General features: G+C 52.9%; 4 protein-coding genes across 4 annotated transcripts; 1 reads left to right on the forward strand and 3 right to left on the reverse strand.

Moving 5' to 3' along the window:
• Positions 1–60: 60 nt before the first annotated feature.
• Positions 61–1744, reverse strand: ATEG_00014 (Atg14 domain-containing protein; the record flags this gene model as incomplete). Its single annotated transcript, XM_001210100.1, has 2 exons — positions 61–1058; positions 1237–1744. The coding sequence occupies 2 exons, from the start codon at positions 1742–1744 to the stop codon at positions 61–63; spliced, it is 1506 nt and encodes a 501-aa protein (XP_001210100.1).
• Positions 1745–3291: 1547 nt separating this feature from the next.
• ATEG_00015 (putative LMBR1 domain protein) lies at positions 3292–5138 on the reverse strand (the record flags this gene model as incomplete). Its single annotated transcript, XM_001210101.1, has 3 exons — positions 3292–3470; positions 3528–4535; positions 4589–5138. The coding sequence occupies 3 exons, from the start codon at positions 5136–5138 to the stop codon at positions 3292–3294; spliced, it is 1737 nt and encodes a 578-aa protein (XP_001210101.1).
• A 464-nt stretch (positions 5139–5602) lies between these two features.
• ATEG_00016 (cleavage/polyadenylation factor CFT1) lies at positions 5603–8737 on the forward strand (the record flags this gene model as incomplete). The annotated part of the gene is made up of 8 exons (XM_001210102.1): positions 5603–5638; positions 5717–7508; positions 7554–7864; positions 7911–8078; positions 8129–8201; positions 8310–8467; positions 8513–8619; positions 8656–8737. The coding sequence occupies 8 exons, from the start codon at positions 5603–5605 to the stop codon at positions 8735–8737; spliced, it is 2727 nt and encodes a 908-aa protein (XP_001210102.1).
• A 635-nt stretch (positions 8738–9372) lies between these two features.
• On the reverse strand, positions 9373–12463 carry ATEG_00017 (NDT80/PhoG-like DNA-binding family protein; the record flags this gene model as incomplete). The annotated part of the gene is made up of 5 exons (XM_001210103.1): positions 9373–9555; positions 9745–10085; positions 10697–11246; positions 11289–12258; positions 12321–12463. The coding sequence occupies 5 exons, from the start codon at positions 12461–12463 to the stop codon at positions 9373–9375; spliced, it is 2187 nt and encodes a 728-aa protein (XP_001210103.1).
• Positions 12464–12543: the final 80 nt, after the last annotated feature.

The raw sequence follows: 12543 nt of genomic DNA on the forward strand, positions 1-12543 counted from the left end.
TGGATCTTGCAGCGAAAGGTTTCATGATTACTTGATTTATATTATATACAGCGGGTTCCGCTATCTATTTCGTAGCTTCGTCCATCCACTCGTTCCCTTGAGCCGCCTCGAATTATTTGTATGATTCGAACCCCCCACCTCATCATTATTCTGACCGGATCGAGCGGTAGTTGCGATAAGGGCCTTGTCAACAACTGCATCACGGTGACCATCATTAGACTCACGACGACCGCCAGGGTGAGGTTTGCTCGCAAGGTCATTATGGGTGTGCCCCGGAGGCTGGCTTGGTTCCTCTTGGGACGCGTCGTCCCATTCCTTCTCCTCCAGCAGCTCCCACTCAGCGCTTGCCATCTCTCCCAACAGACATGACTTGAGCTTGTCTACAATTTTCGTGGGCGTTGGGAGTCGCCACGTTCGCACAAACTCCGTGCCCTCGGAAGCACCCAGAAAGGAGTGCACGGTCCCGTGAGAGTAATGCCCCATCATTGGAAACGATTTAGTTCGTTGAATGGTAGTTTTGGGTGAATCCTTTGCAAGTTTCATCTTCGTTTGTATATCCCGCCCAGCGAATGCTCTCATGAGGGTTCCTGCTGGTGCAGGGGGAGCAACGAGTAGCTGCCACAGGTTCTTGCCGACATTGCACACTTCTTCCCAAGAGTCAGAAGCCAAATTAAGCCCCTGCGTGCGGCATACCCAAGATACATCCCACGCCAATAGGGCGGCCCCTTCCAAAAAAAGAGCGTATGCCGCAGGATCCTCTCGAGCGAGTCGCGGAAGAGAGCGGTCAATAGAAAGAGGACGAGGTCGTGGGAAATGCGAGCGCAAGTCTGCTGTTCGGGACGCACCTGGACTTGAGGGCGCCGGTTGCGAAGTAGGCGGTGTTGAGGCAGGATCACGAAGAAGGTAGGAACCCGAGGGCGGATATATTGTAGCGTTGGGATAGTTCCTATGGGGGAGGGTAATTTCGGCTGGTAGTCTGAGAGACAGGTAATGCGAAACAAGGACGAGGAGGTGGGAAACGTGACCGAACGATGTTGAGATTTGTTGAGGAGTTGCGCCTGTTCACCTGTTAGTACTTGTAAGCAGTAGAATTGCGTCGCGACTTTCCATTCATGTCTCTGAGGTCTATAATGGGAACACCGCCAATAATGTGGATCTCCTTGAGCTCTCCATCTTTCTTTTTGGTCTTTTGCCGCAGTCCATAAATGTTAGCCGCCTCGCGGCATAGAAATATACGATCCTCTGCCGTCTTGCTGTGCAGCGAATGCCACAAGTGGTCTGTCCTCTTGGTAGTGTTCTGAATGCCAGCCAGGGTTGTCTCCTCTCTGTCTGCTATCTGGTAGGTCGCGGATTCAGCATCAGAGTGTCTTTGTGCCAATGTTAGACGGCGCTGGGAGACCTCAAGTTGCTTCCTCTTGAGGTCCGAGCGGAGTCTTTCAATCTCGTTTGATATGAGGGTAATTCGCCCTGACGACTTGGCTTTCTCATTTGTGATGGCTTGTATGGTCAGAATATTGGAGTCTATACCCTGAGAATTTGAGCGATTTCTCGTAATTCTGTCTGGGGACAGTCCGTCAAGATCCTTGGACACGGTCGCATCCTCAATCTGTCTCCCTATGGACTCTTTCTCCAGAAGCACGCTGGCATGCTGAACCCGCAAGTGGTAGAGCCGGTTGCGAGCACATGTGGGGCAGAAATAGCGCGTCCGCGACGATGGAGTTTGACAGCATATGTGGCAGCTCATCGCAAGGGTATTGTATCTCTCTCGTGGAAGTCACAAGGGCGGTTCAGAGTCCCATAGCCTAGATTGGAGACCAGTTTAACTGCCTGGTTTGGAACAGAGAACGATAAGAATACGGAAGTCATGGGAGTCGTGTCTGAGTATAACCTCTCAAAACGGAGTGGAGTTAAAAAATGAAGCGGTTGCACATGGGTGGATGTAAGAGAACTCTCGTGAGGCAGCCGTGCATTACCCAGTCTATGAGTATGAAGTGGGTAAATGTCGTTGATAGAGCAGCGAGTGATTGAGAATGGGGTCAGCTGCATGTCACCTGACACTGTCACTTGATATGACCTAACTGTTTATGCCTGAGGCATCATATTCCTATTTAGGTTGGTTGCGACGAGGTGCGACAAGCATACTAATGCCACAACATCTCTTTTACCTCCAGACCAGATAACATTCGCTGGATGAACCACTTTCCTTATGCTCTGAAAAACTTTCACAGTATTTGTGTATCATAGATGGTAACTGTCTGCCGGAATCCTCCGTGGCCTCCATGTCCTCCTAATCTGGTGAACCCAAAACAGACATCGGACTAAGTACGTCAAACGAAGGTGACAATGGCTTCTTCGACGAGGGGATCACAAGAAACCATTCAAGGCCAAAACACCAACACAACACTCCAAGGAAAACCTAGCTCTCACAAACATGGGACTTCGCCAGAAGCAATCCCGACCAGGGATGACATCCAAGGGCTTGACTGGGACCAGCTGCAGGAGGTATATATCAATGCCATGCAGGAACATGGCAAGGCCGAAGAGGAAGTGAAAAACCAAACATCGGACCTCCTTAAGGTGAGCTAACCAAAGTCATCAGTATGAAACTGAATCTGACCACAACGATCTAGATTTTCACGGCATGGTCTGAGACCACACTTGTTCGTGATGAGACCCGAGCGCTGAAAAGGTAAGTCTATCCTATCGTACAGGGCTTCAGACAGTATCGTCTGACGGACGCCCAGGTTCAAAACGCAAATGCAGTACGTACAAAACTCAGAAGAGAGCCTGGAAATGAAGAAGAGACACTGTAGGTTCTGATACCAAGCTACGAAAACAATTCCTGACACTGGAATACAGATACCAATGTTGTTAAAGCATTCGAAAGTGCACTTGCGCTGCTGAACAATCGTGTCAACCACTAGGACCCTTACGTATTGGGTCCTACCTGTTCTATGACACTATGATGCTCCCTGGAATACTCGCAACCAGAGGAGGATCCAGCACTATGTCGGTCCAAAGAGCATACAAGAATGTGGAGGCCTTCTGTTTGCGGCCAATCCATTCCTCCAACAGAACAATATCCTGATATCTTCAAACTCTCCACGAAGAACCATGCACCAGCAGCTACATCCCAAACCACGCATATTCATCGCGAAGTGTACATATATTACAATTTTATACAAACAGTGACTTGAAATGACAGATAGATTCATCATAAGCTAGGCATGAATGGCAGATAACACGTCAGATGAATAAAACGTAGCAAATTACCTAATCATCGACTCTCCATCAGGAATCGCGTTGCCTATTGGACCTTCCGGTGATGTCTTGCCAGGCTGTATCAAGCCTTCGTCCCGTGCTTGCTAGTAGGCCTTCTTCCTCAGCTTCCTCAGCATCCTCGTCCATTTGCCGCTCATCCAACTTGGGAGAACGGAAAAGAGAGGCGACCACAACGATAAGATATACACCTATTTTATGGTTTATCAGCCACCGGCCAGACAGCTTTTGTAGATAGCTTCGCTTACCAAGGAAGACGAATTGGCCCCAGAAGAATATCACGCCAAAGAATGGGAAGTTGATCGTCACTCGATTGAGGAACGTGCTGGCGATGCTCGGCGTGCAAACCCCACTCGCGGCCGGATTTTTGATCATCTCTGAGCATGGTTTGATAAGGTGTCTGGCGTTGGAGCAATCCGCTTGTTCCCCAAAGGTGCCAGTTGTGCGATCACAGAAAGTTTGTGGTCCAAAAGTCGCGTATTGAGGCGCTACGACCATCGACACGGAATAGTTGAGAGCTAAGATTGTTAACATCAACATGGCCGTAGTTAGTAGCAGAGCCTGTGGAGATGTATGGCCCTTTCGAATTTGGAAGATCCTGATCCACAGAAATCGGATTCCGACGATAGCAATCCCCACGACTGAGCTGCAAAAGAAAAGAAGCACGAGCAGGGTGAAGATGACGTAGTCAACTGGGAAGACCTTCGCAGCCTGAACGAAGACCCAGTTGATGGGGTTGAAGACGGTGATGTGTCCGAGGATGTATCCACAATGGTATTTGCAGAAAGAGTTCGTAGCCTTATCAATGGCTGTCAACAGCATGGATACCCATATGACAAGGGCAATAATCAGTAGAATGATGCCGCCAAGTAACTTGAACGGACGGAAGACAGCTTCGGTTTTCAACCATGCTCTCATAAGCCAGCTGCGGCCTTCCCCTTGCGCTTCGTCGGCTAGACGTTGTCGTCGGATAAGGGTCCGTTCTTCCCGGACAAGCATGTCCAGCTCTCGGCGATCCTTGGAAGACAATAGCTCCGTGTTCCCTCCACAGCGGCCCTCCAATTGGCGCTGACGCTCTCGGTTGGAGTCGAGTTGCATAGCGGTCGTCGCTTTCAGATTCGGAGCTGAAATCGATGGCGCCGTCTTGATCAGACTGACGGGAAGGAGGGCCAGACCAGTAGAGGTGTACAGGACGTATAGACACAGACCGATCGTTATCAGCAAGCCAAGGGCAAAGGTAAGGGCACGTTCGCCGCCTAAAATAAATTAGCTCTAGCTCCTTTTGTTTCAAAGATAGCAAATAACTTACGGTTCTCAGTCAAAAGCTTTTTGAAGTAGTCCAGTCCACCAGAATGGTTGTCCTTTGCGACAGGGACAAAAAATCCAACCAGGAACAGAACGATCACTATCGCGATAAAGGTGATAGTGTATTTGAAGGCAGCCCAGAACCGGTTACCGGTTGTCTGTTCTCCTTCCTCTGCAGCGACTTCATCGTACTCTTCGTACCAAAAGTAGGTGAAGGGTATCACCAGGAGACAAAGGAGGGCGTCCAGAGAGTATAGCAAGTAATACACAACTTTCAACGAAAAGAGGATCTTGTTGACTTCATGATCAGTGGCCCAATCCTTTCTGCGTCCTAGTGCCGAAGAGTTTGTGGATGAGACCAGGGCGACATCGACTGGTAACAGCAGCACCGTCGCAAGGAGTGTCGTGATCGCGAATATGCACGTCAGTGTCACAGACGGAGACCTGTCTCGAGGCGTCTGATACACATATATAAAGACAGACGCGACTGCAATTAGCACGGCTATGGCAATTGCATATACGACCCAAATCAGGGACGTTTGCAGGAGCGCCATGGTGGAGCTCCGACTTCACATGGAATGACGGGAGTAAGATGGGTATCCAGTAGAACGACCTAGCGCTAGCCAGCAGTTAGTATCGGTATCACATATCTAAAAGAGCGCGAAAGATAGGACATACACAAGCAGAGAGTGTAACGCGACTCCCAACGATGGAGGAATCTTGGAAGGTCAGCGACGAACGAAGCAGCACGTCTTACGTCATCGGGTCCTTTCTCCCAAAGTCATGGTCACGTGCATCTCCCGAGCTTCCTGCGACGGTCAACAGAAAGACATACAAACAAAGCAGATTGCCCAGCTGTCCATGAACAGCTTTCCCGACCGGAGCTGTCTGTGTTTTCTCGACTCGCATCTCAATCACCCGGAAATGGTGTTTTTCTGAGTGGGCTACTTGATCAATCGAGGTTGGTTGAACGGGAAAGTCTCAGGCCCAGACACTTCCATCTGCCGGCGACACTTCAATGCAGTGTTATACGGAATTGCTACCCCCTTCTGGGGTTAGTCATGCATTGGCGATTCCATTTACTTCTTCAACGGCCCGAAATTTGGTGGTTGCGAGAACTTCATTGCTTCAGATATTTTCTGTGATCCCTGTGGGCCCGCGATCGCAAGACACCGAAGATCGGGCGTCCACGAAGCTTTTTCTGGAGCAAGAGTACTCATTGCCCGGGACTGTTACAGATCTTCGCCGCGTCAAGATCTTGAATTCCAAAAGCGGCGGAGAAGCTGTCTTACTGGCGTTTCGCAATGCCAAACTCAGTTTGATCGAATGGGACCCCGAACGCCATGGCATTTCTACCATTTCCATCCATTACTACGAGCGGGATGATTTAACATGTAGCCCATGGGTCCCTGACCTGAGCAGCTGTGGCAGCATTCTCGACGTGGAGCCTAGCAGTAGATGCGCGGTCTTCAACTTTGGAATCCGGAATCTCGCCATTATTCCGTTCCATCAGCCGGGAGATGACCTGGTGATGGATGATTACGACTCTGATCTCGACGAACGGAAGCATGTCGACCAGGAGACGACGAGAGAGAGTCCAGCATACGCCACTCCATATGCTTCGTCTTTTGTCCTCCCCTTGACTGCATTTGACCCTTCGATTCTTCACCCTATTAGCCTCGCCTTCTTGCATGAATATAGGGAACCGACGTTTGGAATCCTATATTCACAAGTCGCGACATCCAATGCACTTCTTCATGAAAGAAAAGATGTCGTTTTCTATTCAGTTTTTACTCTGGACTTGGAGCAGCGCGCTTCTACGACATTACTTTCGGTGGCTAGACTGCCCAGTGATTTGTTCCACGTGGTGGCTCTTCCGCCGCCTGTCGGTGGCTCCCTACTCATAGGATCCAACGAACTAGTGCATGTCGACCAAGCGGGGAAGACTAATGCTGTGGGCGTTAATGAATTTTCCAGACAAGTGTCGGCATTCTCCATGACGGACCAGTCAGATCTCGCGCTGCGCCTTGAAGGTTGCCGCGTTGAACGTCTTGCCGATAACAGCGGTGATATGATCTTGATCTTGTCTACAGGCAACATGGTTCTTATCAAGTTCAAGCTGGACGGCAGGTCCGTGTCTGGTATTTCAGTCCACCCGGTGCCCGTTCATGCGGGTGGTGATCTTATGAAATCGGCAGCTTCTTCATCTGCATTTCTAGGGAATGGGGAGGTCTTCCTAGGCAGTGAGGATGCGGATTCTCTACTCTTGGGCTGGTCCGATCTGTCGTCAGGCACAAAGAGACTTCGTTCGCATAAAAACGATGCGAACGACTCTGGCGACGTTTCCGATGATAACATGAGCGACGATGATGTCTACGAAGATGATCTCTATTCTACATCCCCAGATGCAACTGCAGACGGTCGCCGGGTATCTGCAGACCCATCATCCTTTGGTCTGTACAATTTCCGAATCAACGACAGGCTTCTCAACATCGCCCCCTTGAGAGATATCACCCTGGGAAAGCCATCTACATTCGACAAGGATCGGAAGGACAACGTATCGGCTGAGTTGGAGTTGGTAGCTTCCCAAGGGTCAGACCGCAACGGTGGATTGATAGCTATGAGACGTGAGATCGACCCAGAGGTATTGGCTTCTTTCACAATCGACTCGGCCAACTGCGTCTGGACCGCGTGTGTAGAGTCGTCGGGAGGAAAAGACAGCCATCAATATGTCATTGTATCGAAACAAACGAACATCGATAAAGAAGAGACGGAGATATTCCGCGTGGATGGCCTTGACTTGAAACCGATCAAGGCACCGGAAGTCAACCCGAATGAGGAGGTTACGATCGATGTTGGAACGCTGGCGAAACAAAGTAGGGTGGTTCAAGTCCTGAAGAATGAAGTCCGATGTTACGATGCCGGTAAGACATCCCTGCCTTTTCTCATCCAACAATGCTGATGAACAGACCTTGGACTGGCCCAAATCTACCCCGTATGGGATGAAGATACCAGCGACGAACACCCGGCTGTTAGCGCTAGTGTGACAGACCCTTATGTCGCTATTCTTCGAGATGACTCTACGCTGTTACTTCTCCACGTGGACGATAGCGGCGATGTTGATGAAGTCGAGATGCCTGACAATATGGCAGCTCATAAGTGGCTCTCGTCTTGCTTATACCTCGATAAAACTGGGGTCTTTGCATCCAACACGGATACGAAAGGGTCGCGGCAGAACGATATGTTTTTGTTCTTACTTGGCCAGGATTGCCGGTTATTCGTGAGTGCCTCTTCCGCAAATGTAGAATCAGTTACTTACTAGCTAGATTTACCGACTGCCGGACCTGCTGCTGGTTTCAACAATTGATGGCGTTGATTGTTTACCACCACTTCTATCGAGCGAACCGCCGAAACGATCAACTACCCGCGAAACGCTGGCTGAGGTCGTCGTTGCGGATCTTGGCGACACCTGGAGCAGTATCCCTTATTTGATTGTATGGAAGCTTACCCACCTTTGGTCCTCGATTCTAACGAGTGGGGATAGGTGCGAACAAGAACTGACGAGATCACCATGTACAAACCATTCGTTGCCACGAACGGCCTCTGCTTTGCCAAAAGTACGAATCGCGTCTTGCCGCGAATGCCACCGGATGGATTCAGTACAGAAACGTCGGCAGGAGGCCAAGTCGGAATCCCGCCGTTACGCATACTGCGTAATATTTCAGGATTTAGCTCCGTCTTCATGCCCGGAATGTCGGCAGGCTTTGTCCTCAAGACATCGGCTAGCTTGCCCCATCTCATGCGGATGAGGGGAGCGCCCATACAATGCTTGGATGCTTTCAACAGCCCCAGTGGAAACGGATTTATCTTCTTAGACTCGGAGGTGCGTGACGTCCATTGATGCCATGTTCTGCGCTGACCCCTGCAGAATGCCCTGCGGATGTGCCAATTGCCTCGCGAGACGCACTTTGATTACCAATGGCCCATGCGGAGGATTCCCATAGGAGAGCAAATCGACCATCTGGCCTACTCTGCGTCCTCTGAAACGTATGTCCTGGGCACCAGCCACAGGGCGGAATGGAAGCTACCGGACGACGACGAGCTGCATCCCGAATGGCGCAACGAAGGTGTGCACAGTCCCATCTCCATCTGAACATGGCTGATAAATCTAGTGATTTCCTTCCTCCCAGAAGTCGACCAGAGCTCTCTGAAAGTCGTCACTCCCAAGACATGGGAAGTCATTGACAGGTACGAACACCACAGCTCGACGCCCACCAAGACTAACATTGATCTCCGACAGCTATCCACTAGGCCCCGCCGAGCATATAATGGCAATGAAGAACATCAGCCTCGAGGTGTCGGAAAACACCCACGAGCGCAAGGAGATGATCGTAGTCGGCACGGCATTCACGCGCGGCGAAGACATCGCCGCGCGGGGCTGCGTTTATGTCTTTGAAGTCATCAAGGTCGTCCCGGAGCCAGACAAACCAGAGACAGACCGTAAACTCAAACTCGTCGGCATGGAGCCCGTGAAGGGCGCCGTGACGGCGCTCTCCGGCATCGGCGGCCAGGGCTTCCTGATCGTCGCGCAGGGCCAGAAGTGCATCGTGCGCGGTCTCAAGGAGGACGGCAGTCTTCTCCCCGTGGCGTTCATGGACGTGCAATGCTACGTCAGCGTGGTGAAGGAGCTAAAAGGCACCGGCATGTGCATTCTGGGGGATGCCGTGAAGGGCCTCTGGTTTGCCGGCTACTCAGTATGATATCCCCCAGAAGTCCGACTGACCCTCTCTAACCAGTCTCCGCGCGCAGGAAGAACCATACAAAATGAGCCTCTTCGCCAAGGACCTCGACTACCTCGACGTCCTGGCGGCCGACTTCCTCCCAGACGGAAGAAAGCTGTATGTCGTCGTCGCCGACGGCGACTGCAACCTGCACGTCCTCCAATACGACCCAGAGGGTGCGTCCATCCCCCTACCTACCCAACATCTTTCGCGCCAGCACTAACAAAAGCCAGACCCCAAATCCTCCAACGGCGACCGCCTCCTCAGCCGCAGCCGATTCCACACGGGCAACTTCGCCTCGACGCTGACGCTGCTCCCGCGCACGACCGTCTCCTCAGAGCAAGCGCTCTCCGCCTCCGCAGACGCAATGGACATGGACCTGTCCGTGGCGCGCCACAACGTGCTGATCACCTCGCAGAACGGGTCCGTGGCGCTGGTCACCTGCATCGCGGAGGAGGTGTACCGGCGGCTGTCGGCGCTGCAGTCGCAGCTGACCAACACGCTGGAGCATGCGTGCGGGCTGAACCCGCGCGCGTTCCGGGCCGTCGAGAGCGACGGCAGTGCGGGGCGGGGCATGCTGGATGGGAACCTGCTGGCGCAGTGGTTGGATCTGAGCAAGCAGCGGCGGGTGGAGATTGCGAGTCGGGTGGGGGCGGACGAGTGGGAGATCAAGGCGGATTTGGAGAGTATTTCGGGAGATGGGTTGGGGTATCTCTAGGACTTGTACTTGTTGCAGTAGAATGTGGTACGTGGAATACTGAAGTCATCTTGTGACCGTCAGGATAAAATGGATATATCACATTAGCTCCGACTCACGCGGATGTACTCCATACGGGGTAATTAAGTAACAGGAGCCACAGACGATCCACGCATCGTAATTCTAGCATCGTCTCAAACGTGTTAGGGTGGCTGACAACGGCCGCTGCGGTCTGCCGCCCTTGCATACAGACCATATGCCAGGGCTGCAGACAGAGCCATGTCCTGCCGAGTATGTGGTTAAAATAACACAAGCCGAATCGAAAAAGAAGAGAGAAAATGCCTCCCAACCATGACGCCCACCGTCCGTACTACTCCATAGCCATCCCATAACATACACGCCCATGCCCAAATAAAATATATAGACCAAGCATTTTCCGGGAAGTAAATGTCCATCCAGATGGAGAATCCCACGGGTAAAAGGAAAAAAGAAGCAAAGTCGAAACAAGAACTGTACGCAACGAGAAGAAATGCTCCAGAAGAATCTCGAGTGCGCCGCGGCCAGGGAAATAATTAGGTGGAGGCCTAGAACACGTCCTCCGCCGCGAAATATCGCTTGTTTCTCCCGCGCGCACCGACAAGCTTCATCTCGGGCATGTTGGTGTGATGGACGACATGAGGCCGGTACACCGCATCGACCGGGGCCTGCCAGTCGTCCAAGCCTAGGGGAAAGTACTCATACAGCAGATCAGCACTTTCGTTGGGGAACGGGAGCGTCGAGGCGAATGGCTGCTGCAGATTTGGCGTGCTGAGCAACGGCAGCGATGTCGACGGATTTCGCGCCGGCGGCTGCGAGACATGAGATAGTTTGCGCATCTTCGCCGGTGGTGCAGAGCTATCCACATGGAGATTCTTGTGTAATGCATCAGGGGGAAACGCAGAATTCGGCCGCGCGAGATCATGCAGATGATTGACCGCATCGCCCCCTTCTTCTTCGTCCAAGAGCGACAGATTAATTGGCGCGGCGACCGTGCTCGGATGCCGTTGGTGTTCGGCAGAGCGCGAGAACTCCGGGCTCGACTGCGAATAGATGGAAGAATGAGGCAACGCGGTGGATGGCAAGGCGTTTCCTCCCGTCGGGGGCAGCTGGGACCAGTCGGGCGACGGTCGTTGCAGGACGCCCGCCTGGGATGCGGAGGTCTCGGGGGAACTGCTCTTGGCCGTCACCTTGGCTTTGGCGGGCGTCTGGGTGAGACGCGGCGTCGATTCGCCGTTGGCGGCGCGGTTGATGGCGTGGGCCTGTGCATTCTTCCTCGACGCCGCGGCACTGCCGCTCAACGGGAGGTCCTTGCGCGACTGGAAGTTTCGTGGACTCCGGCCACGGACGATGATCGGACCCGACTGGACTTCGCAGATGGGGATTTTCGCGCCGGTCGACAGAGTGGCGACCACCTTGAGGCGCACGACAAAGTGTTGCTGGAGCTCTTTTCGACGGCCGTTGTTGGCGGTCGCGACGCGGAACTGGAGTCGCTTCCATGCGATCGGAAAGGTCGCATAATCCGTGTCCAGATCCTGGCCGGCCATGATGTCCAAGGGAATCGGCGGAGGCTCCTTCTCGATCTTCGGGTTGTTGTTCCCGTTGGGGTTTGTGGCGGAGTTGGCTCCGTCTTCGGTGGGAGGGTTCCCGTTCGCCGCGGGCGTTTTCCAGGGCACGGAGATGATCTTGACGGAATTGCCTTCGACGGACTCGGTGGCGGAGACGGTGAGTTCTTGCGCCAGGATGGGGATGCGATCGCCTTGTTCCGTCATGATGTAGCGCAGACTCCGCGGCAGGGTGACTGAGCCGGTGATCTGGAACAGGTTGCGACGATAGCAGGTTAATTCGGCGCCTTGTTGTGGGGGCGCATTCTCGGAGGGGGAGGTGGTCCAGGGCGACTCGGCGAGAAAGAACATGCCGTGGAGCTGCGCGGACAGCGAGAGGGTGGCTCGCCGAAGGGAGTAGTCGAGCAGGGTGAAGTTGTAGACCGGGATGGAAAAGCTCAGCAGTTTATTATTATGGTCGATGGAGGAGTCCGCGGGCTGCTCGGGGGGGACGGGCTCAAATGGCGTGACCATGTCAGTGAACGGGTCTTCGTAACTTGACGAGAACCTCTTCAAAGACGTGGGAAGGCCACTTTGAGCAAAGGTCATGTCATCACTAGATCAGCGATGGGTTAGCCTAGTTTTCGCGAGATACCCAAGAGGCTCGGAGAGACGTACCTGACAAAGGTCTCGGTGTCAAAATTGGAGCGCTGGTCAGGCAGATCCATTCCCGGCATGGAATTGAGGTAATCGCCTTGAAGATTGCTGAGGGACAGCGGACTGGCCAAATATGGCATGGCCATGGTGTCGAAGCCCTCCATGGCGAGGGCGGAACGAGGGGCGACTGGCACGATGGGACGCACGAGGTGGAAGAGCGCTGGAGATGGGAGTGCGCTGGACG

This window comes from Aspergillus terreus, genomic scaffold (assembly GCF_000149615.1).
Source record: "Aspergillus terreus NIH2624 scaffold_1 genomic scaffold, whole genome shotgun sequence".
NCBI classification, from domain to species: Eukaryota; Fungi; Ascomycota; class Eurotiomycetes; order Eurotiales; family Aspergillaceae; genus Aspergillus; species Aspergillus terreus.